At 50.6% G+C, this 27,801-nt stretch overlaps 1 protein-coding gene and 1 pseudogene across 1 annotated transcript; both read left to right on the forward strand.

The window, feature by feature from the left end:
* Positions 1-1,323: 1,323 nt before the first annotated feature.
* Positions 1,324-20,881, forward strand: CTSH (cathepsin H). The gene is made up of 12 exons (XM_068559166.1): positions 1,324-1,451; positions 5,147-5,178; positions 5,838-5,943; positions 7,509-7,579; positions 8,159-8,263; positions 10,838-10,924; positions 11,709-11,764; positions 13,554-13,635; positions 14,966-15,034; positions 17,611-17,717; positions 19,493-19,618; positions 20,429-20,881. Exons 1-12 carry the CDS (start codon positions 1,361-1,363, stop codon positions 20,502-20,504), a joined length of 1,008 nt encoding a protein of 335 aa, XP_068415267.1. The 5' UTR covers positions 1,324-1,360; the 3' UTR covers positions 20,505-20,881.
* A 2,252-nt stretch (positions 20,882-23,133) lies between these two features.
* LOC137764863 (small ribosomal subunit protein uS10-like) lies at positions 23,134-24,346 on the forward strand (annotated as a pseudogene).
* Positions 24,347-27,801: the final 3,455 nt, after the last annotated feature.

Raw genomic sequence — 27,801 nt, forward strand, 5'->3', positions numbered from 1 at the left:
CCCAAAGCCAGGGGCTTAACTTTCCAAATAGCAACCATGCAGGGTCTTTTCTCAGACATTTGCCTCAAAGGACACCCAAGGGGCATCCAGACAGGGGCTGATTTATAAACTGACAAAGATCTGCTTTATCTGAAAAGACAGTGTCTGCTGGCCCTGCTAACCTTCATGCAGATTCAGTGCCCACCCTGAGCGGTCACCTTGAAGCCCTGTAAGTACCGATTCCAGAGCCATACCCAGACCTGCTAGTCAAATCCCAAGACAGAACTCCAGGAATCTGCTTCCCCAGGAGCCTCACAGGCAGAGTCTGGCTGAGAACTAGGTTTCCTCCTGTCTGAGGGAGGGAGACATGAGACAGCTCACATCTGACAGGCCAGCCCTAACAGGCTCTGACCACACCGAAATGCCTCGGGCTGCAAAAGAGCAGGGTGAGCAAGTGCAGTAGGTCAAACCTGGGTTCAGACTCCCTCTGCACGCTTACTGGGAACATTACCATCAACTCTTGGAGCCTCAGTTTCCCCATTTGTAAAATGGCAGGTCCACAACCTGCCACTTGGCAGGGTGATGACCTAAGTGAAGAACCTGGCCCCACTGCGTGCTTGACGGGTTGCTGCAGGCAGGTCTGATCATCCTCTCCTCTCCCTTGAAGCAACCCCTGTGCATGTTTCCTTCATTGGAGATGTTCATTGTTTTATTTATCGCACACCCAGACTCTTATAAATCATATTCTTCCTTTTTTCAGATTTGCAAAATAGAGAAAATGGCCCTACAGCTGCTAATAGGACTTCCTCAGCAGAAAGACTTTAGACTTTCTGCGGGGCAGGCGGGGGTAGGGGTGGAACAAGCTCATAAAAACAACTATCTACTTCCTCTAGTTTAAGTTCATTCCAAGGCTCAAGGGACAACCAGGGGAATGTGATTAATGAGGGTGGGAGATGGGGGCTCTGGGGTGGGGACAGGCACCACCCTCGCCCATGGTGCCGGCCAGTCCCGACAGACCGGCAGATCTAGGACCCCGCCGGACGGAGCGGTCCAACTCTCCTCTGCCCTTCCTTGCGGAGAAGGGGAGTGATGTGGCCAGGACAGGAGGTCGAAGGCGCTCCACTCCCACGAGCCTGGCGCTCGGAGCAGTCCTGCAGGGTCCCGCCTCCTCCACCCCCCCCCGCCCCCCCCACCCCGGCCTCCTCCACGCCCGCCTCCCGCCTCCCGCCTCCCGCCTCCCGCCTCCCCACCCCCCCCACCCCGTCCGCCGCCCGGCCCCGCCCCTCGCGCCCTCCCGCCCCCACGAGGCGGCTTTTGGCTGCCTGCCCGGGGCCTCTGGAGCCAGTGCGCCGCCCGAGTCGCAGCCGCAGCCACTGCCACGATGTGGGCCGTCCTGCCGCTGCTCTGCGCCGGAGCCTGGCTCCTGGGCCCCACTGCCTGCGGCGCCGCCGACCTGGCAGTGAGCTCCCTAGGTATGGGGACGAGCGCCCCCGGAAAGGGCCCCGGCAGGTCGGAGACTCGGGGGACCTTGTGCGGGTGGGGACTCGGCGCGGGAGCAGCCGGGCAGCGCATTTCCCAGGCCCGAGGCTCAAGGGCTCTGCGGGCCGGTAACCGGGATCCAGGCAGGGTGACCTGTGTGACGGGGAGGGGGGCGGGAGGAGGGGGAGGTTTGGAGGGCGGGCGTCTCGCGTGAGCAGAGGAGCGGGTGGCTAGATGCCCAGGGTCCCCCTTGCTCTGGGCGCTGCAGAGACTAGAACGCCACAGCAGTCTGCGGCCCCTTCTGCCTTCCACCCCCCATCTGGAGACTTAGAGGACGTTGATCTGCCCCTGCCGGAGGCAAGCAGGGACTTTCCAGCCTTTCCGAGTACCTTCCAGGGACTTGGCACATAGGGGATCCCCAGAGGTGCCTTGAGAGTCTATCTGTACAATGGGCTGGACGGGCTGTTTGGAGGAGTGACATGCACTTAGAGCAATAGCAGTTTTAGCCCCTGAAGACTGAGGGTGTTTGTTCCAAGGGCTCAGGGGGGTAAGGTCCAGCCCCAGGGCTCCCCTTTGTGGCCAGGTGGGCTGTGAGTGGCCCAGCTTCATGCTGCTCTTACACCCCTTCTATTGCTGGGGGTCCAGCCACCTCCCCAGGCTGAAGGCTCACCCCTGCAGCCTCCCTCCTGCCCTGCCACTCCCCACCCTCAGCCTCTGCCCACCGCCCACAGGCTCTGACCTCAGCAGACCACCAGCCCCCTCACCCTGAGGACAAAGAATTGTAGCCAAAGAGCAGCCTGGGGATGGGACAAAGATCACTGGGGCTGAATCTTTTCGACCAGAATCTTGCCTTATTCCTCCCGACCCATTTGTCCAAGGAAGTCCCCCAGTCTTGCAGACCTGGGAGGACGCCCAGCTCCAGCTCAGTCCCAACCTAAGAAAAACCCAGCTGCTCCCAAGCCAGGGCTTTGCTTATCCTGGCTGTGGCCTGCGTGGAGGAGGAGGGCTGGTGCTGGAAGCTGTCTTAACTCCAAAGCAGGGCTTGGCAAACTTTTCCTTATGTAAAGGGCCAGATAGTAAATATTTCAGGCTTTGTGAACCACACAGGCTCTGTAGCAGCTACTTGTGTTGAAAGCAGCCATAGGCAGTGTGCAAATGAATGAGTGGGTTGTATTCCCGGAAACTTTTACTTATAGACACTGAAATTTGAATTCAAATGATTTTAAGGTGCTACAAAATGTCATTTTTTAAAAACCATTTAAAAGTGTGAACACTTTTAGTTCGTGGGCCATACAAAAACAGGCTAATCCCTGTTCTAGATACTCCCACGTGGTCCCCGAGACAGGGCGGTACATAAAGCATGTGTGCTTTCTTCCGAAAGTCACAATGGATTGAAATGGATCTATCTGAGGTTGTGGTGAAGGGTCACCAGAGATCTTTCTCGCCCAAGATCATCTCTGGCTTTTTCTTCTGCTGACCTCCAGCGAATGAGAACTAATACTGGGTTTTCACACCTGCTTGTTGCTTTTGAAACCTCTGGAGGCAAACACTGGTCAGTTGTCCTAAACCATCTGCCTTAAACCCTGGTCCTAAGTTGAGATCTGTCTTCCTCTGAAGCCATCAGCTGTAGCAGGGCCTTAACTAGGATTTGCAATCCTCTGAAACCCCACGCAGGGCATATATTGGGGAAATGTGCATTTCTTCCCCAGGGAAAATGGCTATCACTTGCTTTCTGGAACAGATCTGTGACCCACAAGCGGAGATCCTAAATTCCATAAAACAGAGATCTTCAAACTGTGGGGTGTGGATCAGTGGGGAAACACAAAAAAGTTCCAAGTGATACCGGCACAGACAGGGAATCTATTTCCAAACCCTTTACTTCCAAGAGAAGGGAGGACCTCACCGAAGTATCAGCTGCTGGGGTCCGAGAAATAATGTTGCGTAATAGAGCACCATGTGATTTGGGGCGTAGGAAGGAGTGCAAGGAATTGAATGACATTGCCCTAAAAATTGCCTTCTGTTCCCAGAAGCAATAAGCAATGAACAATCCTGTTTATTTGAGCAGAATTTCTCAGCCCTTTGAAAGGGCTGAGACAAAGACCAGAATTAATGCTAACCCATTCAAGAAAATAGGTAATATTCACCCATGAATATATAAATCCATGGGGAGGGGGGTTGTTAGTAAAGTTTAATTTACCTCATTAAGAGATGCCTTTCCAATACAAGTTTACTTTTTATGTTTAACAAATACTTTTCATAAGGTATATTTGACATGTTTTAATCAGTGTTAATAATGATGGTGATGATGATGACTTAATCCAGAATAAATTTTTATAATAGTTAGGGGTATATGGGTCACAGGAAGTAAAAGTAATTTAAATTTATACTTTCTGTTCTTGTTGTTGCATAAAAGGATGCTAGAGCGACCAAGTGAAAACAGATGCTCCCTTAGGGTAAAATTCTGTGAGATGTGGATGGAGATGGGAGTTCAAGGAGAAAAAGAAACTATCTAAAATATCCAGCTCTTATAGAAGGGTTTGTTCATGTTATTGATGGTGGATATCAAATCATGATGGTATCATGGATCCTTTTGGCCAGCTTTAAAAGAATGATGTAACAGTCTTATTTTTATATGTCATTCTTTACAATAAGCTGGAATACATCCTTTGCAGCTATAAAAATTTGAAGTGCAGTTTTTAGATAACTTAAAAATGTACAAGGGTGGATATAGCAGGGGTCTACAAACGACTGGCGCTGCAGCCTGTTTTTTGTAAATAAAGTTTTATTGAAACCGTCACACCCCTTCGTTTTCACACACGAGGGCAGAGTTGAGTAGTTGTAACAGACTGTAGAGACAGCGAAGTCTAAGATATTTACCATCTGTCCCTTTAACAAAATTTTGCCCACACTTGGGATATATAGGTTTTTTTTTTGTAGGTTTTTAAATTAACTTCTTCCTGAAATATAGCGCAGAAAAATGCACAAATCATTAAATATGCATTTTAATGAATTTTCATAATCTAAACATACTCGTGAAACCAGCACCCAGATGAAGACATAGAACATCACCAGCACCCCAGAAGCCCCCTCTGCACCCCGACTAAGGATCACCACTATCCTGACTTTTTTTTTTTTTTTTGTAAATTTTTTTTTTTATAGCTACTTTATTTATTTATTTATTTATTTTTGGCTGTGTTGGGTCTTCGGTTCGTGCGAGGGCTTTCTCTAGTTGCGGCAAGTGGGGGCCGCTCTTCATCGCGGTGCGCGGGCCTTTTACTATCGCAGCCCCTCCCGTTGCGGGGCACAGGCTCCAGACGCGCAGGCTCAGTAGTTGTGGCTCACGGGCCCAGCTGCTCCGTGGCATGTGGGATCTTCCCAGACCAGGGCTCGAACCCGTGTTCCCTGCATTAGCAGGCAGATTCTCAACCACTGCGCCACCAGGGAAGCCCCTATCCTGACTTTTAATACCATAGGTTAATGGTGTGTAGTTTTTCAAAATTAATTTGGAGTACAAAAGTGGTAAGAGTTTGAGTTCCTCTTCACATTCAGCATTAGATAACACCAGTTTTGGTGCTTTAAATTTAGCCCAGTTCCCTAAAATGCAAATCAGTTCTGATGTGCCCTACTTGGCTATAGACGTTACTGTAAGACACCCAGGCCTAATTTTTTTTTTTTTCTTTTTTTGCAGAGATGTTTCACTTTAAGTCATGGATGGTGCAGGTCAGTGTCCAGCTTCTTTCTCAAGTTTTTCATTTCACTAAGTTTCCTGTTATCAAACGAAACTGTGCTGGATTTGAGATAATAAAGAGGGGTTTTCCAACCCCATCTCCCTGGGTCTTTCCCAGCTGGGAATCGGTCAAGCACTGGGAAAGATTCAGTTAAGTGAATTCCTTCCAAACAGTGGTCCCCAGTGATGAAGTTGGCTAGCAGCCTTTCAAGCCTTGAGATTCATTTCTGTATTTTGTATTCACGTCACATTGTGTGCTTGCTGCAAAATCAGTTGGAAAACACTAGTGTGCGTATTTTTGAAAAATGGTGATTTCTGCCATTAACTTGACCTAGTACCAGTTGCGGCATCCAGAGGTGACCTGCACTTGGCAGGTCCTTCACCAGGGCCTATTGGTCTCTTGGCTGACTCTCTGGCAGCTGCATGGGCTTCATTCTGACCACAGGTCCCCAGAGGCAGCGGGGGGGTTGCTTTGTAACTTCCCGACTTTCACCACAGAGACCCAGGGCAGCTTTCTGCCTGTGATACAGATTTGGCCTGAGAATCGTGGCAGAAAGAAAACTTCCAATCCTCCTCTTAGAAAACAAAACTGTCTCCCTCTGGTGAGCTGCATCCTGTTTCTGTGACTTATTGCTGATGTGTTTTGTTTCAGCACCGAAAGACATACAGCTCGGAGGAGTACCACCACAGGCTGCAGGCGTTTGTCAGCAACTGGAGGAAGATCAATGCCCACAACGCCGGGAACCACACATTCAAAAGTACAGTGGGGACACCTTTCCTCCGGGCTTCTCGCCCATGGCAGGAGGGAGCATCTCAGATCTGGAAGGAAATCAATGAGTGGTGCCACTGATTAAAGGGCCCACTAGGGGCTTGGGGTGGACGGAGCAGCAAACCAGGCTCTGAAGCTGGGCTTGGCTGACCTCAGATTCTGGCTCCGCCATTATTCTCTGAGATTCAGGGAGTTGTAGCTTTAGGACAATGCTGGTACCCCTGGATGGTTGTGAAGTTTACAGGGGGTGAACAGAAGCCCTGCCCTGTTTCTGCCATCTGCAGGTCCAGCCCAGATGCTGAGCCCCTGGATTGCTGTCGGGGCAGCCTCTTCAGAGACATGCCCTGGACTCATGAGCAGCCTCTTAGGACATCTGCCTTCCCTCTGGGTTAGTTTCACTAGAAACACACACACACTGTGTGTATACTGAGGGCTCAGAAATGACGGCAGTGTCAGCTAAGTTGGTAATGTGGGCAAAAGCATGAGGTGGAAGGAAACCTGAGTTTGAATCTCACTTCTGCCCAATATTGACTGTGTGACCCCGCTGTGAAGTTTTACTTGACTGTAAAGTAGAGAGGATAACACTCCCCTCGTGGGTTAGGAAGACTGAAGGAGGTGGCAGGTGGGCGGGCACTTGGCGCAGGTGTGCTGGTTCTGTACCCTGCCGTTCACCAGACTCACTGATGGGGTATCTAAAAATATGGGTGCCCAGGCCCCACCCCAGACCCATTACGTCTGCATCTCCAGGGTGCAGCCCAGACATTTGTACTGTTGAAAAGCTCCTCCACGGGACTTCCCTGGTGGTCCAGCGGGTAAGACTCTGTGCTCCCAATGCAGGGGACCCGGGTTCAATCCCTAGTCAGGGAACTAGATCCCGCATGCATGCCACAGCTAAGAGTCCTCATGCTGCAACTAAAAGATCCCACATGCGGCAGCAAAGATCCCGTGTGCCACAGCTAAGACCTGGCGCAGCCAAAATAAATAAATAAATATTAAAAAAAAAAAAAAAAAGAAAAAGCGAAGGCAAGCTCCCCAGGGAATTCTGAAGCACAGTGAGGTTGACCTTGGTATATTGAATTACAGTTGACCCTTGAACAATGCAGGGTTAGAGGCACCGACCCTCTGCACAGCTGAGAATCTGAGTATAATTTATAGTCTGCCCTCCATATACACGGTTTCTCTGTATACCCAGTTCCTCTGTCTCCACGGTTCTGCATCCAAGGATCCAACCAACCTGGGATCATGTTGCACTGCAGTATTTACTATTGAAAAAAATCTGTGTATAAGTGGATCTGCCCAGTTCAAACCATGCGGTTCAAGGGTCAACTGTAAAATCAACTATTCTTCAATAAAAAATAAATTAAAAAAAATTTTTTTGAAAGGGTCACCTGTACGTGACATTTAAAAATTTAAAGGAGCCACGTTGCAGGGGCTGTAGATCGGACACACGTGAACGTGGGGTTTCATTATTTTTTCTCTTTATTAGTGACTTACTGAGCTCCTCTTTTTTGTGTGTTTCTTTGTTTGTTTATGGTTTTTCCTTCTCTTTTTCAGTGGGACTGAACCAGTTTTCAGACATGAGCTTTGCTGAATTAAAACGCAAGTATCTTTGGTCAGAGCCTCAGGTGGGTGTTACTCATTGTGACCAAATCTGAGTCTTTTCGCTCAAACCTTTGGAATAAGCTCATAGCCGGCTCTGCTTCCAGAGCGGTTCGGCCCCTCCCCAGCTGCAGCTGGGGGCCCCCAGGTTCTTGGGGGATCCAGACATATCAGCCCCCAGCAGTTCGTCAGTCCATGCTCATGGCCTCATGCAGACCCCAAACTTAGAGTTGCTGGAGAAAATACAGTTGCCCCTTAAAACTGAATTTCGGATAAACAACAACTAATATTTTAGCATAAGTATATCCTAAATATTGCACAGGACAGACACTACAGGCTTATTCATCATTTATCTGAAATTCAAATTTAACTGGGTGAACTGTATTTTTATTTGCTAAATCTGCCTGCCCTGTCCTAACTACCCCCAATCTGGGCTCCCAAAAGGACCTGTCATTTAGCATTTGGAACCAATAGGTGGGGGTGGGATGGTTCTGACAGCTACAATCTTTCTTATTCTCTCTTGGTGATTCCACTTGAATTACATACTTTTCCATCGAAAAGGTTTCTCTTCTTCCCCCTGAAAAAAATGTAATTCGTTGTTTCAGAATTGCTCAGCCACCAAAGGTAACTACCTGCGGGGTACTGGTCCCTACCCACCCTCCATGGACTGGCGGAAAAAAGGAAATTTCGTCTCACCAGTGAAAAATCAGGTACGTATGACAATCCCCACCTTTCCCCCCCCAAAACAGCCACATTCTCAGACAGTATGCCAGGAAGAAAAACTCAAAAGAATCCCAAAACACAGAGAGTATATCCCCAACTCTATTTTTTTTCTCATCATCTCTCTAGCTGCCTTCCTCTGAAAGGCTGGGAGGTCATTGTTTTTATGGATGGATCTGGGGGATAAAAGCGTATTTCTTCACTGGGCTGAAGTTTACCCATCCCCCATGTTCCACCCCACTGTCTAAAGTTCCCCATTGGCCATAGGTCTCTTCTACAGTCTCCCAAAACATCACGTTCTCTGTGCCCTTCAGTAACTGCACACCGGGACCCCGTTCCTACTGCCCATACATCTTTTCTTCTCCGTCCTCCATATGCTGCACAAGGCACCAGGGTCCAGCCCCTCCCTGGCTGGCCTGCTTCCCACAAGGGAGCTGCAGGTGGTTAGTGAACAGAATGGAACCCAGTATTTCAGATGTGTTCTCAGGAGCGCCCCCTGCAGGGTACAGCGTGCCTGGCAAGGGGAGTGGCGGTGTCTTCCCTGCCCTCACAGAGGTGAGGACTGGGCCGCTGGCTGGAGGGTCCCAGCACATTGCTCTGTCCTGGAGAGTCTGGACCCACCCCCTGCTGTCCCCTGGAAGTGACAGTGCAGTGGCCTTCTTCAGGAAGATGCCGACCTCCCGATCCCAGGAAATACAAGGTGAAGGTTTCCCTCCTGGAAGCACTTTGCTTTCCACTGAAACTCTCCATGAGAAACATTTTCTCCTTTTCCTTAAAGCCACATGGCACAGCTCCAAATCCTCCCAGGCTCACTGGGTTCCCAGAACCTGCCTAGTGATCTAGACGTTTAAACCAGCACCTGGAAGCCAAAACAATTCTCCCCTCCCAGCAGTCGGAGGGGTAGAATGAAGTCAGCCCTCTGCCCCAAGCCCCAAAGGCAGCTTTTAGACCATCTGAGAATTCCATGACCATTCAAAGCAACAAGTGTTAAATGTGGAAGCCCGAAACCTGCTCACCCTTTGGGCAGGTGAGAAGGGGAAGTCTGCCAAGAACGGTCCGGGTCCTTGTGTTAACTGACCCTCGGGCAGGACAGAGCCCCGGGGCGGAGGGGCCAGAACAAGGCGATTACCCTCACGGGTGTGTGTGGTCTCTCGCTGTAGCCACCATGTGGTTACAGATACGGTGACCGGATCTGACATTAGCTCAGCAGCCTTGAGGGTTTCTCACTTTACAGAGGAGGAAGTGCGGAAGGTACAAGGCAAGCAGACGACAGAGGGCCCTTCCATCCAGGTCTCTGCTCAAGGCCAGTGCTGGCCACTCGGCCCTGCCCTGCCTCCTGCAGTGGTGGCCAAGCCCAGCCTCTGACCAGCCAGAGACGCTCTGACCAGGCCCTCCCTCCCTGCCGAGGGAAGGCTTTGAGAGAAAGAACTGGGGCCCGGGGTAGCGTGAAGGCTCTTTCCAGGGAGACAAGCAGTGAGGGACTCAACAAGGACAGTGAGGAAGGGAATCTTAGGAGACGTTTCAGAAGTAAAATATGGAAGACTGAACCAGCAAGGGGCAGAAAAGAGACCAAGATGCGGCTGAGAGAAAAACACAAACAGCAGCTAATATTATGGAGCCCGTGCAGTAACTGCACGATGGGCAGGATCTCATCTACCCCTCTGACAAACAGCCCTGTGAGGTAAGCACGGCTGTTCCCATGTTACAAATGAGGAGACCGAGGGTCAGAGGGGGCAGCAGCTCGCCCAGGTTGCACAGGGGGTGTGGGGCAGAGCTATGATTTGAACCAGGCTGGCAGGCTCCAGCGCCCGACTCGGAGCCCTTGGGAGGCGCCGGGAGGAAGGTGGCCGGGCAACGGCAGTGACTGTGGCAGAGGACGGGGAGATGGACGGATGGGGCAGGACATGCAGAGTCTGAGGGGTTTGGGGCGTATACGGGTGGGATCATCTGGGAGACAGGGTGTCTGTGCCTGGGTGGAGGTCAGGGCCGAGGCAGGGTTTGGGGAGTTGTCAGTTTAACAGTTGGGACTGTGGGTGAGATTGGAGGTGGAAAGGTGAGAGAGAAGGTTCTAGAAACAGGACTCTGGCGAGTCCTTCTGTTGGAAGACAGTGGGAAGAAGAGGAGCCAGCATAAGATTCGGAAGTAGAGGGACTTCCCTGGCGGTCGAGTGGTTAAGACTCTGCGCTTCCACTGCCGGGGCACGGGTTCCATCCCTGGTCGGGTTCCATCCCTGGTCGGGGAACTAAGATCCCGCATGCCAGAAAAAGATTCGGAAGAACAGAAGAGCACAGAATGGGGTCGGGAGGGAGGGCTCTGGCCGTGTAGGCCAGTGGGGATTGGTAGCGAGGGTTGGGAGTGCACGGGCGCTCGTCACCGGTGGCTGCTGCTGCTTCCCCTGTGCAAGCCTCGGCCTCCTCATCTGCAACACGGGGAGAAGGATGCCGGCCTCGGAGGCCTCGTGAGGGTCAGAGTGGACAGTGTGGGCCAGGGCTTTGTCAGCTGAAGTCACGGGAGCCCGAGGGGTCCTGGTCCCTGACCTCCCTCCTCCTCCCCTTGGCCTCTAGGGCAGCTGCGGCAGTTGCTGGACCTTCTCCACCACCGGGGCCCTGGAGTCTGCTGTCGCCATTGCAACTGGGAGGCTGCCCTCTTTGGTGAGCGATCAGCCACGGTGCCGGTGCCGGGGGAGGGACGCGGAGGAGGGGTCACAGCTTCGCTCCAAGGCCTGATTCGGAGGGCCAGGCCTGGGCCGTCAGGCTTCTTTGTGGCTTTAGCTGACAGTGTCATTTCAGTTGGACTTCAGGTGTCCCAGCCTCACGGACATGCAGCGTGCAGACCTCAGCTGACACTTCAGAAGGAATGAGGCTTGTAGAGGAAATGGCCCAAGGGCTCATCCCTGGGTGGGTCGGGGAGTTCCTCGGTGTGGCCACCTGGGGCCTTCCGAGAGCAGAGCCTGCCAGGGAGGCAGCCCTGTAGGAGCTGGGCCCGCTCTCAAGCTGGTCACCTTCAGGCAGGGAAGAGCGAGCGGGGACCCCTGAGCCCCCGGAGTGAGGGGTGACTGCCCAGCCGCTGCCTCCTGTGTGGGGAAGAGGGGCGGGCAAGGCTGGCGAGGGCCACCAGCAACTGGCTTGAGGGAAGGCCCGTCCCCTCCCCCTCCCATCTGCCACCGCGGGACCCCAGGAGCCGCACGTACGTGCACACCTTCAGGGCCCCCCGCGCCCCCTCACCTGCCCGCTTGGCTGCCAGGCCGTCGCTGAGCTTCTCCCCAACAGAGGCCGGCTCCTGGGCTGGCACCTCAGACACACAGAGACAGCCCTTGCCCTCGGGGAGCTTACAATCTGGTGCCCTTGAGCCCGGGCGGGCGGGGCCGCAGGCGTGGGTCGGCTCGGGGAGGCGCTGGAGGCGCTCAGCTCACCGGGCGTGCATTCCTCCCTCCAGGCCGAGCAGCAGCTGGTGGACTGCGCCCAGAACTTCAACAATCACGGCTGCCAAGGGTACGGCCCTGACCGGGGGGGCCCGAAGCCCCTGCTCATTTCCCGGGGTCACTTCTGTCGGGCCTCGTACGGGCTGGGCACTGCCACAGCCTCTGCTCTCGGTGGGAGCAAAATCGGCCCCGCTTGTGGAGGGGGAAGGTCACCTCACACGCCCAAGGTCCCTCAGCTGGAACGGGCAGAGCTGTAATGCAAGCCCAGGCCTGGCTGGTTCCAGGATCCGTCCTCGTTCCCTGGTGTCATCCGGATTTCACCCCACAGCACGTTTGGCCTCACCGGCCACCAAGGCCTCTGGGCGAGTGGCCGAAAGGATTAATAGAATGAGAAGCACGCCATCCTCCAAAACCAAGATCCACACACAGGTGTCTGGCTGGCCTTTCCACAAGTTCTCTAAAGCACTAGCCACCCCAGCTTGGTGGGCCACGTGGAGGAGCTTTCCTGTAGATGTGGTGCAGGGTTCAGGCATAAAGGCTGCGTCTCTGCTGGGCCTGCTTTCCTGGCCCTTTTTTTTTTTTTTTTAATTTATTTTTTTGGCCACACCACATGGCTTGTGGGATCTTAGTGCCCCGACCAGGGATCAAACCCGAGTCCACAGCAGTGAAAGCACCGAGTCTTAACCACTGGACCACCAGGGAATTCCCCTGGCCCACGGGTTTTTAGGGATTTACCCACGTTTCTCCATGTCTCCAGCCCTCATCTCCTCCTCACGTGCTCTGAGACCTTTCCTCGGGATGAGTGGCTTTCCCAGCACACACGTGTGTAAAGCCAGGCCCTCGTGCTCCCCTAGAGCACGCTCCCAGCCTCGCCTCCCCTCGCCTACCTGCAGCCCATCCCTCTCCCGGGCGAGTCCTGGGCAGGCCTGGTGCTCCACCTGACAGAGCCAACACGAGGGCCTCCACGCTTGGGCTGCGTCTGGGAGTCGGGGGTGAAGTCACGGCCTAGTTGCTGACCCACCATCATATCATGGTTAGCTTCATGGCTTTTTGGTCTCTTTCCTCTTTGCAACTTATAAACACCACCCATCACAAGTCTGAAAGGGCATCCTGGGGCCCCACCATTTTTCCAAGGGATCTGTTTGCTTTGGTTTACTTCATTTTTTCGTTCATTCAGCAAATACGACAGCACCTGCCCTGTATGTAGGCACGAGGGATACAGCAGCTGATGTTCTAGCTGTGCCGCAGGTGGGGTGGTGACAGATGCTCCGGACAAAAACCAGAAGGGACAGGAGATTGATGGGGAGTTGTGGCTGGGTAGCTGTCGAGTCTTCTTTACTCCAGGAGGCAACACGAGGTAGAAGAAGATCCACCTTTGGAACCAGATCCTGGCTGTAGCTTTGGGGCCCTGGGCAAGTTGTTCAGCCTTTCTGAGCTTCAAGAAATAACAGCAGCTACCTCCCGGGGTTCTGAGGGGTTGGAAAGTCATGTTTGCAGAGCGCCTGCCCAGGCGGGGCCCAGTGGGCACAGTGGTGGCAATGACCAGTCAGCTGGGCAGATCCTGTTGGGTCCTGTTCCTGACAGAGTGAGGGGCCTGGCTTCCAGAGGTCTCTGTCCCACGGAAGCACGTGTGGCTGGACCTTGGACCCTCCTTGATAGCCTCTTCTGAGTCTGTTGAGCTGTATCCTGAGGCCAGGCAAACAGGGTGGCATTGCTAGCCCCTCGGAGACTTCTCTGCCCCTGGGACATGCCCCAACCACGGCCTCCCAGCCCTGCCAGGGCAAACGTCTGGCAAGCTCCAGCCCCTACCTCCATCGGGGCCAGTCCCAGGTGGGCACAGCTGTGTGTGCTTCTTGCAGGGGTCTCCCCAGCCAGGCCTTCGAGTACATCCGGTACAACAAGGGCATCATGGGTGAAGACACCTACCCCTACAAGGGCCAGGTAACTCTGGGCAGCCTGGGCTCCGTCTTCTTGGTCTGCAGTGCTCCCCGTCTCCGTTCTTGTCCCAGCCTCAGAACACATCTCTTCCCCCGCACCCCCCTGGAGGACTCCCCACTTCCACCTGGATTCTCAGAATTGTCTCTTGCAGCTCACTTTTTTCCCCTCCTCTGCTTGCCCAAGCCCCAGCTGTCAGCCAGCCGGGGGCCTCTTAGCGCCCTATGTGTGGCAGCACCGTCAGGCTGCCCCACCCTGCCGTGAGTGCACCGGGACGCCGTCTGTTGGCTTCTTCCCTCCCCGTTCATGTGGACAGCACTCCTGGGCCCACACCCACTTTGTCCAGGGCCTCCCCTGCCATCACCTCAACCCCGCCTGTGCATGGCTGGGCACCTCGACTGTCCCACAAACCCGGGATTCCTCCTGTATCTCCCCTCTCAGCGATGGGAGGACCACCCTTCCCTAAAATGTCTTGGCGGCCAGTGGTCCGTTCTTGGGGCGGCCTCCTGACCCAGACCTCACCTCAGTCAGCCTGACCATCCTAGACCTTCTCGCATCTGCTCCTTTGGTCCATCCTGTGTCCCTGCCTGCACTCAGACCTTGGCTTCCCTTCACCCTAGATCACTGTGGGTGCCCTCTCCTTGGGCCCCCTCCACCCAGGGGCTGCCAGAGTGGCCTCTGAGACTCAGCTCTGACCACACTTTGCCTTGTTCAGAACTCTTCAAAGGCTCCTCAGGGCCTGCAAGAGAAACTCCAGACTCTTTGGCCTGCCTTTCGAGTCCTGCCCTCCCCCCACCTCACGCAGATCTGTCTTCCCAGTCTTGTCTTTTACTTCACTCATAAGCCCTCTGCTCCCACCCACCCACTTGCTGGTTCCTAAACGTCAGGTCCTGCCTTCTTGTCATCCTGACCGTCTCTCCCGCCTCAGAAGGGCTTGATCTTCCCTCCGTGTGTCCTCTGCGCCTGCCTCTTATGGGTGAAGTTCCTTGGGCTGAGACTGGCCCGCCCTTCTCCTGCCATGCAGGCTCTTACTCGGCTCCATTTCTCGGCAAGCTTCCTTGGACTGGGCCAGGCCCCTTCCTTGTGCTCCCAGCAGGTGCCATGCGAGCTGACCTCTGCCAAAGCCAGCACAGGACCATCTCCTCCCACTAGACTGTGAGGTCCTTGGGGACGAGGAGGCCTCTAATTCTCTCATAAGTGACCTCATCACCCAGGCCCTGGGACCTGTAGCTTTTGCTTTATAAATGTTATCAAATTGCATAGGGGAGGCCTGAAGTCTCAGCCCGGGGCCGAGCATCCCTAACCTGTATTCCATGACCTTTGCCACCCTGAACAGGATGGTGACTGCAAGTTCCAGCCCAGTAAGGCCATTGCTTTTGTCAAGGATGTAGCCAACATCACAATGGTGAGTACCGATCCTTCTCTCAGATAGGGAATGTGTTCTGATCAGGAGGCCAGTCTCCACTGCCGTCAGATGGCCAATGGGCACTGCAGGGCAGCCTTTCCGAGCAGCACATCACTTTGATTCAAAAGTTTTGATTATCCTTGAATCTCAATCACCGTGATGGGGGCAGGGTGAAAGACAGAAGGGAAAGAGCAAGAGACTGGCAGTCGCGTGCTCTGGTTCTCACCTGGGTCTGTACAGCTCTTCCATCTTGTGTTTCAGTTTTCTTGTCTGTAAAATGCAAGCAGTAATCCCCATCCTACCAAAGAGGATGTGAGGATGTGTGTGATATCAGGCATGTGTGTGAGAGATTGAATGTGAATGCACAGAGTGAATGTGCGTCAGTCAGGATAAACCAGCTTATGCTGCAGGAACAGCTGCAAAATCTGGATGGCTTAAAACAATCAGATTTTATGTCTCATTCATGTGACGTGTCCCTTGGTTTAAGCAGGGCTGTTCTCTGTGTCATTGGCTTCACTCCAGGACCCAGGCAGAGGGAAAGAGAGTGGTAAATTATGCACTGGCGCTCAAAGCCAAAACAAGTTACACAGCCACACCTAACCTCAAGTGGATGGGGAAGTGCAGTACTTCCATACTGCAGTACAGTACAAACCATACTCTGTTTGTCCGAGAGGGAGCTGGAGTAAGTGTGAACAGCCCTCGTGACTCCACTGTTTGCATGTTTGCAAGCATGGGCGAACATGCATAAAGAGTGAAAGAGTATTTCCACGGGTGTGCGTAGGTGTGACGTGTGCTGATGAGAGCAGGAGGCTGAGGGCGTGTGCCCACAAATGTGGGTGTAAATCACAAACGTGATGTGTGTGTAATGACAGTAGCTACCATTTAATTAAAGCATGTGCCATGCAGTCAGCAACAGTAATGAAACTTACGGAGTGCTGACGGGAGCTATACCAGCCACTTAACATGTATTATCAAGACAACCCTTAACATGTATTATCAAGACAATGAGATAAATGTCATTATAACCTTCATTTTATAGGTGAAGAAAGGTTCAGAGTGGTTAAGTAACGTGCCCAAGGCCACAAAGCTAGAAGTGGAAGCTGGATTTGAACGGAGACCGTGTCATTCCAAAATCTACACCCTGTAGTTGGGATGTTTCTATGGTAGATTTATCTTCAAACAAGAGCCAGTTTCTCTTAGATACACTCACCAAGGGCTGAACCACTCTGGCCCATTCGTATCCCATTAGGCAGTGAACCAGCAGCTCAAAGGTATCCCTTTTGCCTGGTGCCCAGGAGAGCCTTGCCCATGGCACCTGCAGGGCCCTAAGAGCAGGCCAGCACTGGCGTCCGGCCCTCCTTGGCAGGGCCGAGGGATGCCCACGAGAACGGCCGGCCCCATGACATGCTCCCCCTCTTGGTGAGCAGGCCTCCGTGCCTTCCTGGTCTCATCTGCCCTGACCTGTCTGCGCTCACAAGGCCTTTTCTGAGCACAGGGAAGCAAGCGGCTTGCTTACCAGGCAGCCATTTGCTCTTTGCAGCTGGGTCACTGCCTGCCCCTCCAGGGAGGTAGGACGGAGGAAGGGCTGGTGCCCCAGCCCCTCCAGCCTGACCCTCCCTCAGCAGAGCCCTGGCCTCAGCTCACCCTCATTTCAACTCCCTAAGTCTCCAGCCAGGGGAATGGCCTCCTTAGCTCACGCTAACCCAGTGGGTCCCAGCAGGGATGCTTTAAGAAATCCTGCTCATGGGACCCACCCTGGAGGTGCTGATGTAATCGTCTGGGGCGCAGCCTGGGCACTGGGATTTTGTAAGTCTCCCCCGGTGATTGCAACTGCTGCTCTCGCCCAGTCTCCGCAGCTCTGTTCCAAAGCCGCAGCCTCCAGGAAGCCTCTGACTTCCTCACGCCCACCTTCCCCATTGGACGGGATGCATCCTCCTTGGGCACACACACACACATTTCTACCACCGTCTGGGCCTTATCTGCTCATGGACTTCTAACCCCTGAGTTCTACCAAAAAAAGCTCCTTAGACTGGCTTTGTGGGTGCAGGGGGTCCTGGGGGTGGGAGTGGGGGAGTCACACCCGTGTCTGCACCCCCTGGAGGCCCTGGTCCACGGGAGGGCCTTGGCATGTGGCTGTGAGTGAGCGAATGAGTCCACGCTGCACCCTGGGCTTGACCTGGAAGGGTGCAGGATTCCCTCGGAGCAGAGCAGGGAGGGGGAGAGAGATGAGCGCACGGTCCAGCCCAGCAAAGCCGAGGGAGGTCACAGGGGAGCCAGAGTTTGGGAGGAGGGGCCCATAAGCCAAATAAAAAACCCCAGGGATCCCGGCCATTCAGGGCGCAAGAGGGCAGGGGCCCCCATACCAGCCCCCAATACCCAGGGCTTGGCTCTGCTGTAAGGAAGGGCAGCTCCCCCTTGGCGGCAGCTTTTTGGTCTAAAACAGACTTCTCTTCCCTCCTCAGTATCATCACTTTGAGCCTCTGTCCCCTACTTTGGGCAAAGGGCCGTATTTCGCAAGTGGGGTGGGGAGGTGGCAGAGGCCACGTGTGTCCACCTGTCGGCCCCTCTGTCCACAGAACGACGAGGAGGCGATGGTGGAGGCGGTGGCCCTGTACAACCCTGTGAGCTTTGCCTTCGAGGTGATTGATGACTTTCTGATGTACAAAAAGGGCGTCTACTCCAGGTGAGCCGGGGAGGGGCTGGGTGGGCATTTCGCACCTTCCGCCAGTGCATCAGCCTGCAGCCCTGAAGGTCAGGATCCTCGGTCCCCAAGTGGGAGGAGGAGAGGCAGTCACATGGCTGGTCAGGGCTGGGGTCCCGGGCCCCCATTTGAGCCCAGAGCTCACCCTTCCTCAGCAGAAGAGCTGCCTCTCGTGATGAAAACCTGTGTTCAGAAACTTGAAGATGTGAAATAGGAAATAGCTGCTCTCAGATGCCAGAATCCCGTGCTGAAGCCTCCACCGCAGGGTTTTTCAGGAAACCCGAGTTCTCTAACACTGGTTTCGTCTCACCCAGGCCTCTTGCCTGTTTTGCAATGTGAGTTCGGCCACTTCCGGTAGCATCTCCTTCATGGCCTTCTTGTCATCTGGCCATTCCTAAGTGCAGGTGTTCTCCAGGGCTTTCTCCTCAGCCCTCTGCCCTCTTTTCACACACTCCTTGAACTCCACGGCCAGCTGTTTGCTAAGAAATTCCAAGTCTCCATCCGCCAGCCTGGTCTCTGCCGGGCGTCAGACCCACAGATCTAAGGGCCTCCCCGCCACATCAAGCTGGATGGCCCGTGGAAACCTCAGATCCTGCATGTTTCCGTCCCTCACCAGACGCTGCCCCATTAACACTGCTCAGAAGCGTGCTCTCCGCTCCCTCCTTCCTGCTCTGTCCTTGTGCCCTCACCGCTGGTCCATCCTCCACTTGGAGCCAGAGTCAGTCTTCTGGAACACGCTTCTCGCCACACCAACTTCTCCATCCTCCAGCGTCTCCCCACCATCCCGTGTCTTAGCTCGGCCGGGGGAACCCCCGTGTTCTGGTCCTTCTTTCTCCAAGCTCATCTCCCATCAAAGCCACCCGCGTCCTCCCTGTTCCACCCCGTGCCCCTGCCCCTGCCCCACTGAAGAGCTCGTAGTTTTATGCGAGTCCCCTGCCTCCCCAGGGAAGCCTTGCCCCTGCCCCACCCCGTTCCCACCTGGTTGGATCTCCTCCCTCGGGCTCCTGTCAGCCCTCCAGCTGTCACAGCCCTCGGTCCACTGTACAGAAGTAGCCTCTCTGCCATCCTGCTCCCTGCCGAAGGAGGCATGCTAAATCCAGGAGCAGAGTTTTGCACACTGCTGGTGTCTCGCACCTTGTCCCCGGGCCAACAACTCAGTTACACGTCGGCTCAGTGATCACATGACCACTGCAGTTTGTCCTATTGAAATTTTCAGAATGTCCTCATGAGAACTAGTTCACTAGCTAAAATGAGAAACCTGTGTAATTGTCCCTAATACAAGGTAATCTTAAAAGGCAACAAAGCAATGCCATGTGAAACTCCAGCCGGACACTGTTGCCCTCAGAAGGTGCAGCAGGAGGGCTGCTCTCTCCTTGTTATGAAAGAGGCATCGGAAAGCATCAGGTGTCAGAGCTGGGCCAGCACCGCGCTAAATCTCACTCCTTTGGGTGAGCAGAACCCAAGGGGCTGAAGAGAATACTTCTCTTGCCCTGTGACTAAACGAGAGTTAATTCACCACCTTAAATGCCTCCCAGTCCCCGCTTTGGGAAACGTTGCTCTAATTCACTTGTTGGATGTGATCGAATCACCTTTTTTTTTCTTTGGTCGTGCTGCACAGCAGGCCGGATCTTAGTTCCCCGACCAGGGATCCAACCCACATCCCCTGCAGTGGAAGCGCAGAGTCCTAACCACTGGACCGCCAGGGAAGTCCCACATATTTTCCATATTTTCAAGCCTTTTTCATTTTCATTTTCCAGTACTTCCTGTCATAAAACTCCAGATAAAGTAAACCACGCAGTCCTGGCTGTTGGGTACGGAGAAGAAAATGGGATACCCTATTGGATCGTGAAGAACTCTTGGGGTCCCCAGTGGGGAATGAAGGGGTAAGCAGCTTCCAGGTCCCGTGTGCTGGGAGGGGGCGTGATTGCTCAGGTCTGGGGGCCCTCGGAGTGTGCAGGGGGTCTCCTCCACCTCAAATGTGGCTTCCAAGAAGGGGCTGCTCACCACAGCCTTTAGCCCAGGCCAGGAAGAGGGGAGCGTGAGGATGTAACCCTCACATCCCGAAGAACCCTCCAGCAGCCCCTCTCCCATCCTGGACCCCAGATTTTGATGACTCTGTGTCCGGAACAGGAGTCCATTTGGCTCAGGAGGTTCTATGACCACCACTAGGAAACAGTTCACAACACAGGGCCCTACAGGGACTAAGCCAGCGTCTGGGAGGGCCTGTGGGTGAGAAATCCAAGCACCAAGTTTACCCGATGGCTGACAGCCCCTCCTGGAATGGGGCTGGAATCAGGTGGCCTGGGTACATACCTTGATGGGACTTTGTCCCTGTCTCTTCTCTCAGACTCCGTGTCCTCATCTGAAAAGGGGGTTTTCATCTGTTACCCGAGGGGTCCCAGTGGTGATTAAATAACTACATGAGGGCCTAGGCAGGGCTAAGAACGGGGCCCTCAGGAAACTCTGGGACAAGTGAGATATGGACAGAATAAGGAAGAGAGTTCAGGTGGCAGCCAGGTCGAGGGAAGGAGAAGTTACTCACAGGTCAGAGATTTCCTGGTGGTCAGAATAACCCAGTACTGCTGTTTTGTGAGTAAATTCAGAGGGCCTAATCCCTGGAGTCAGACCTTGGTTCCGGAAGGGCCTGTGGAGAGGAAGCCGCCCGCCAGGCCTCAGCCCCTCCCTCTGCGCAGGTACTTCCTCATGGAGCGTGGGAAGAACATGTGCGGCCTGGCAGCCTGCGCCTCCTACCCCATCCCCCTGGTGTGAGCCAGGGTGGCAGCAGCAGCGACTGGTTGGTGGATGGAGGGAGGACCGGGCAGCCTGGGGCCTAAAACCCTGCCCTGGAGGAAGTGAGCGGTGGGAGACCCCCCAAGGGCCCCTCACTTTGTGCCCTCACCCCGGCCCCGAGCCTGGAAACCCAAAGAAAACAGCGAGGAAGAATTCCATGGAGCAACAAGCCCACGCCGTCTTCTGACACAGAGGTCACCACCAGCCATGTGCCTTAGGCATGGTTTTTAACTGACTCAGCCCCACATGGACCAAGAATGTTCTTTCTTCCCAGAAGGGCTGCTTCTCCCATTTGGAGGAGGCTCCACGGACAGTCTTTTCTGTGGTCTTTATTGAATAAACCTTCAGTGAGCACCTCCCTGAGTCAGGCTGTGCGCTGGGGCCTGGGCCTGCCTCCGGGCCCTGGCCTCCTAAGAGGGAGGGACCAAGGGGTGGCCGGCTCTCTGGCTGGGAGGATGGCGTGGGTGCTGGCACCACTGTCTCCCAGAGGTGGGACCCGGGAGGAAGAACAGGTTTCATTTGAGATCTTGACTGTTCATCCCCACATGGGGAAGGAGGAGCTAGTGTGCCAGGCCCTGGCAGAGCCAGGATTCAAACCCACGACACCAGCCTGGAAGCCTGTACTTCTCCACGGGGCCTCCCCAGTCCCAGCTTCCTGCTCCTACTCCCCTGCCCCTCCGCCTGGGGCTGCCCCCATCTCTTCCTCCCCTGATGCTCCTGCCACATCCACCATCCCTTCTCTTGAGAACATGGGGTCTCCACCCAGAGGGTGGCCGTGGAGTCTCGGCTGCTTCCCGATGCCTCTGGGCTCCAGGGAGCAGGGTCTGTGGCACGAGTTGGTGCTGTTTGTCCTACAGTTCATAGGTGTACCTAATAAGAAAATCTTTCATGCCATTTGGGCCTCCTGGAGAGCTAATGGTTTGAGACTTGTTATTTTCATGACAAGCCCTATTTAGAGAATGCAAGTGTGGTTTAATCTGTTACAAAAGTCTAGTAACATAAGACACCACAACAGTAAGTCAAGACAAAAACCAATCACCTTAATAAACTTAACAGTAATTGGATGAAATTCAATCTATTTTATTCTAGTTAATCTACTCTAGATTTTTAAAAAACACTAACATGAAATGAAAGCATAATTCCTTAATACAATAAAGATCCCCAAACCCAGGGCAGTGGTATAAAAGGAGTTCCATTAAAGGCAGGCATGGAACAAATAGGCCCAAGATCAGTACAGTTGCTTAACATTAATCTGGAAGGTCTGGCTGCTGTGATAAGGAATAAACCACATTAATATGTGCAGACAGTATACTAATGTGGCTAAAAACATTCAAAAGGATATACATTAAAACTCAGAACTAATGAAAAGAGTTCAGAGAGTGGCTGCTTACCAGATACAGATACAAAAAAATCAAAATCCTTCAACAAAACTCAGAAGAAAAATATTTTACACTGTAGCAACGAAACTAGTAGCCAGGAATAACCACACACACACACACACAAAAGTCCTACATGAAGAAAATGATTAAATTACTAAAAACTGTAAAGGAAGACTTGAATAAATTGAGAAGCATACCATATTCCTGAATTTGAAAGATTAACATAAATAAATTGATTCTTGCCCAAAATAAAAATACAGGTTTGGTACATTTCTGTCTAAAATCTCAATATAATTTTTTGATACTTTCTATTTACCTGGGGGAGAAAAAGCCCAAGATGGATAAGGTTTTATAACTGAGTAATGAAAATGGATTTTTTCACATATCAAAATGTATAAAATGTCAACACTTAAAAGAGTGCATCAGTTAAGAGTAGACTAACACCCAGATTATGAGAATATGAGAATTCTATACATAAGTAGCAGACAGACAAATCAATTTCTACTATTCAATAAAAGGAGCTAGGAAATTGGATAGCTATTTGGAAAAACAGCTTAACCTGAATCTTCACTCAGCATTATATCCTTTTTTTAAGTAAACTTTAAAAATTTTTTAAGTTTTAGATTTACAGAACTATTGTGAAGATAATACAAAGAGCTTCCATATAGTCCACACCCAGTTTTCTCTATTATTACTATCTTGCAATAGTATGTAATATTTGTTGAAATTAATGAACCAATATAACCAACGTGTTATTAATAATCATATTTTTATTAAGTCATTCATTTTAGAGAAAGATTCTGGATGAGGTTTCAGAGAAATTCAAATTACCACAGAAAAGCAAATAACCATTTTCAAAATTAACCTCATCTGGGGGGTTTCCTAGCTCATTACAGATTATGGGGTTGGACTTGGATGCAGGCTTTCTCTCCACAAGCTCCCAGGATGTCTGTAGCCCTCAAACCCACAAGGTGATCATGGATCTCCTATAAAGGGGGCTTGCAAAGGCCAATTCCCAACCTCTCCTTCAGTTACCAAACAACTACTGAGTGTCAGCTGTTTGCAACTCCCCTCCTACACCAGGCTCCTGGGAGAATACAAAGATGCTCCCGGCATCCCTGTGGGCATGACTGTTGTGAAACAGGAAAAATGACACATGCCTTGGTGCTGTTTGGATTTAAAGAGAGCAGCAGGCAAGGTTCTATCCAACTGGGATGAAAACATTCCAAATGCACTTGAACTCCAAGGATCCAGAAGACAGTCTGGTACAGGGCAGAAGCTGCCTCATTTGTCTCAGTCACCATCTCTTGACCCCTCCATATAGGCCCTGTGCTGAGGTCTAGAGATCTGAGGTTTATGGTACACATCTTTCGCCCTAAGGAGCTCCCATGCTGGGGGAAAAGACAACAAAGTAAAAAATAAAACAACAACACAATATAAGGTCCAAAGATTAAAAAGAAATATATCACAGGAAAACCACAGATCAATGTTCCTTATCAATATAGATGCAGAAATCCTCAATAAAATGCTGCATGCAAACCAAATCCAGCAACATACAAAGAAGATTACACACCGTGGGTTTATCCCAGGAATAAAAATTTGGTTCCACATAAGAAAATCAATCAATGTAATATACCATATTAACAGAATATGGTATATTAATAAAGGACAAAAACTGCATCTCAACAGACACAGAAAAAGCATTTGGAAAAATCACCACCACCACCCCTTCATGATAAAACAGTCAACGAACTAGGAATAGAAGGGAACAACTTCAACCTGATAAAGGGCAGCTATGAAAAACCCACAGCATCACTCCTATGCAAGGCCTATCAGAAGGCCTACCTGGGGCATTTAGGCAAAAAAAGAAATCAAAGCATCCAGAATGGAAAGGAAGAAGTAAAACCATCTCTGTTTGCAGATGACATGATCTTGTATCTAGAAAATCCTGCTCTTTGAGGAAGATGCAGACACAGCCGCAGCCCCAGTGAAGCCCCGGACTGCCCACTTCTGCTCCTGATTCACAGCTGTGCTGTTCCATCTCCCTGAGGAACAGTCTTTCAGGAAGCCATGACGCAGCCACTGCTTTTAAAGATACCGGAAAGACACCACGGAACCAGAGGTGGCAATTCACCGAATTAGAATTACCCTGACCAGCCACAGTGTAAAATCTTTGGAGAAGGTGTGTGCTGTCTTGATCAGTGGTGCAAAGGCAAAGAATCTCTAAGTGAAAGGACCAGTTCAGATGCCTACCAAGGCTCTAAGAATCACTACAAGAAAAATTCCTTGTGGTGAAGTTTCTAAGATATGGGACCGTTTTCAGATGAGGATCCACAAGCAGCTCACTGACTTGCCACAGTCCTTCTGAGACGGTTAAGCTGATTACTTTCACCAGTACTGAGCCAGGAGTCAAGGGTTGAAGTCACCACTGCAGATGCTTAAATCAATTATTTTGAGAAATTATGTTGTTTAAAGAAGAAAAAAAAATCCTATGGAATTCACATACACAACACACAGAAATTACTGAATAAACAACTTCAGCAATGTTGAAGGATACAAGATGAACACACAAAGCCAACTGCATTTTTATACGCTAGCAATGAACAATCCAATTTACAACAGAATCAACAAGAATAAAAAACTTAGGAAAGAATTTAACAAAAGACGTGTTAAGTCTTGTACAATGAAAACTATAAAACATTATTGAAAAATTAAAAATGATCTAAATAAACTGAAAAACATCCTATGTTCGTGGATTGAAAGACTTAATATTGTTCAGATGGCAATACTCCCAAAACTGATATACAGATTCAACACAATCCCTGTTAAAATCCCACCTGGCTTCTTTGCAGAAATTGACAAGCTAAAATTCACATGGAAATGCTAGAGACCCAGAATAGCCAAAACAATCTTAAAAAGGAAAAGCAAATTTGGAGGTCTCATCCCAATTTTGAAACTTACTACAAAGCTACAATAATAAAGACATTGTTGTACTGACATAAGGATAGGCACAGATCAATGGGACAGAATTGAGAGTCCAGAAAGAGACCTATATACATTTGTGGTTAATTTTCAACAAGGGTGCCAAGACAATTCAATGGAGAAAAAATAATCTTTTTAATAGATGGTTCCTGGACAACTGGATATCCTCAGGCGAAAGAATGAAGTTAGACCCTTACCTAACATCACATATAAAAATGAACTGAAAATGGTTCATAGACCTAAATGTAGGAGCTAAACTATAAAACTCTTAGAAGGGGCAAATCTTCATGATCTTGGATTTGGCAATGGTTTCTTAAATATGATACTAAAAGCACAGGCAACAGAAGGAAAAACAGATAAATTGGGCTTTATTAAAAACTTCTGTGCTTCAAAAGACACCATGAAGAAAATGAAAAGACAACCCACAGAACAGGGTAAAATATTTGCAAATCAAGTATCTGATAGGGATTGAGTATTAAGACTAAGAACTACGTCTCAACAATAAAAACACAAATAACCCATTTTTTAAATGGTTAAAAGATTTGAATAGACATTTCTCCAAAGAAGATGTACAAATGACAAGTACATGAAAAGACATTCAACATCATTAGTCAATAGGGAAATGCAAATCAAAACCACACTGAGATACCACTTCACAGCCACTAGGATGGCTGTAATCAAAAAGATGGACAATAGTAAGTGTTAGAGGATGTGGAGAAACTGGAGCCCTCATACACTAGTGATGAGAATGTAAAATGTTGCACTCACTTTGGAATAGTTCGGCGGTTCCTCAAGTTAAAAACAGAATTACCATCATGTCCCAGCAATTCCACTCCCAAGAGAATTGAAAATATATGTCCACACAGAAACGTGTACATGAATGTTTATAGCAGCATTATTCATAATTACCAAAGTGTGGAAATAACCACATGTTCATCATCTGACAAAAAGATAATGTGGTGTATTCATACAGTGGAATATTGTTCAGACATATCAATAAAAAGGAACGAGGTTCTGATACCACGTGTATAAACTTCGCAAACACTATCACATTGTGCAAGTGAAAGAAGCCGGACATGAAAGACCACGTATTGTGTAATTCCATCTACACAAAATGTCCAAAACTGGTAAATCCATAGAAACAGAAGGTAGATTGGTGACTGCCAGTGGCTGAGGAAGGGGAGGATGGAGAGTGACTACTTATGGGTCTAGGCTTTCTTTTGGGGGTCTTAAAAATGTTCTGGAATTAGATTGTGGTGATATTTGCACAACCTGGTGAATATACTGAAATTCATTCAGTTGTATACTTTTAAAGGGTAAGTTTTATGGTGTGTAAATTATATCCTTTAAAAAAATCTAGGCGTGTGTGTTGTGAGGGATTGGTAGGGGATGCTACCCATACTGTTAGGCACTGGCTCTGCCCCCCAGGAAACCAGGGGCTTCACAAATGAGACTTCTGAGCTGAGTTTTGCGGGATGAATGGGCTTAATGAGGAACAATGAAGGCATTCCACATAAAGGGCAAAAGCATGTTCAAAAGCTCAGGAATGGCAAAGAGCACTGCGGGACAGCTCTGTATAGGGGCCTCTGTATGACAGGGAGTTGGGGCTGGGAGGTTAAGAGGAGGCAAATGCCACACCAGTGAGTCTGGGAAACCCAGAGTGACAGGCTCCTGTACATTGTGCTTACATCAAACAGAAACATTTGTAGAAATTCCAAAGAGAAAATTTCAGTTTAATAAGCTCTAGCTCTCCATCATGTTTCCTCTTAGTTGGGTAATAGCATTGGGTTTTTCTTTGGGAAGCCATGCCTTGCCCCTGTTAGTCCCTAAGGTTTTACTAGAGGGACTCTATACCCTCACCCCCACCCCCAGGACCATGTGACCTAGGCCTTGTCAATGACACCACCTCATCCTCCCAGCCACAGTGATTGGTCCAGGGAATAGCACATAGCTCAAGATGGGCCACTCAGAGGCAATGAACAAGGGATTTTGTGGGAAGCATCAAAAGACTCTTCTGGTGATCATTTTGTAATGTATAGAAATATCAAATCAATATGCTGTACATCGGGAACTAACGTGGTGTTAGTCTAACATAGGTCAATTATACTTCAATTTTTTAAAAAAAGGGTGTGGAAGTAGATTCTCCCCTGGGGCCTCCAGAATGAATGCGGCCTGCTGACAAGTGATTTTATCAATAGTTTCAGTTAAAGTGACTTCTGACCTCCAAAACTGTCAATAATAAATGTGTGGTGTTTTAAGCTAAAAAAAAAAAAGAGAAAAGAAAAAAAAAAGGGACTCTCTTTCCCTGGGTGGCTAAGTTAATAAGACATAACCAGTAGCCTCCTGTTTGGCCACTCTGCTGAAATGCGGAAATGCCAAAAATGAAAGGAAGCCAAAATGGAGGAAAGCAGGGTCAAGAGATGAGATATTCCAGAGAACACTGCTTGAGCATCTGGATCAATGCCTAAAGCTTTGAAGCACCACAAAGCACCTTAATGCCTGAAGCTTTTCCACAAAGTTTTCAGTTACATGAGCCAATGAATTCCCTTTTTACTTTGAGCCAGTTTGAGTTGCAACTATCATTTGCAACTAAAACAATCCTGATGAATGCAGTAGGCTATGTTTAGACAAACAAGTCTGTGTACTCAAGACCTAAAAATATCAAGGCACATTAACTGTGGAAGATCAGGGCCTATCCTTGCCACCATCAATATTATTGTAAGGGAACTAGGCATCTCCTTCCAAGAACGTGTCTGCTCGTGACAGTGACATAACTTACATGGCATTTGTTATGAGCCAGTGCCACATCTGGCCTTTAGAAAGTGCTCAGGAAAAGAGGGTTATCTTCTACTCATTTGTCCAAGAACCAATTGTGTATTAAGCCCACAACATGTGGGACTTCCCTGGCGGTCCAG

Source organism: Eschrichtius robustus, chromosome 1 (genome assembly GCF_028021215.1).
Source record: "Eschrichtius robustus isolate mEscRob2 chromosome 1, mEscRob2.pri, whole genome shotgun sequence".
NCBI lineage: Eukaryota > Metazoa > Chordata > Mammalia > Artiodactyla > Eschrichtiidae > Eschrichtius > Eschrichtius robustus.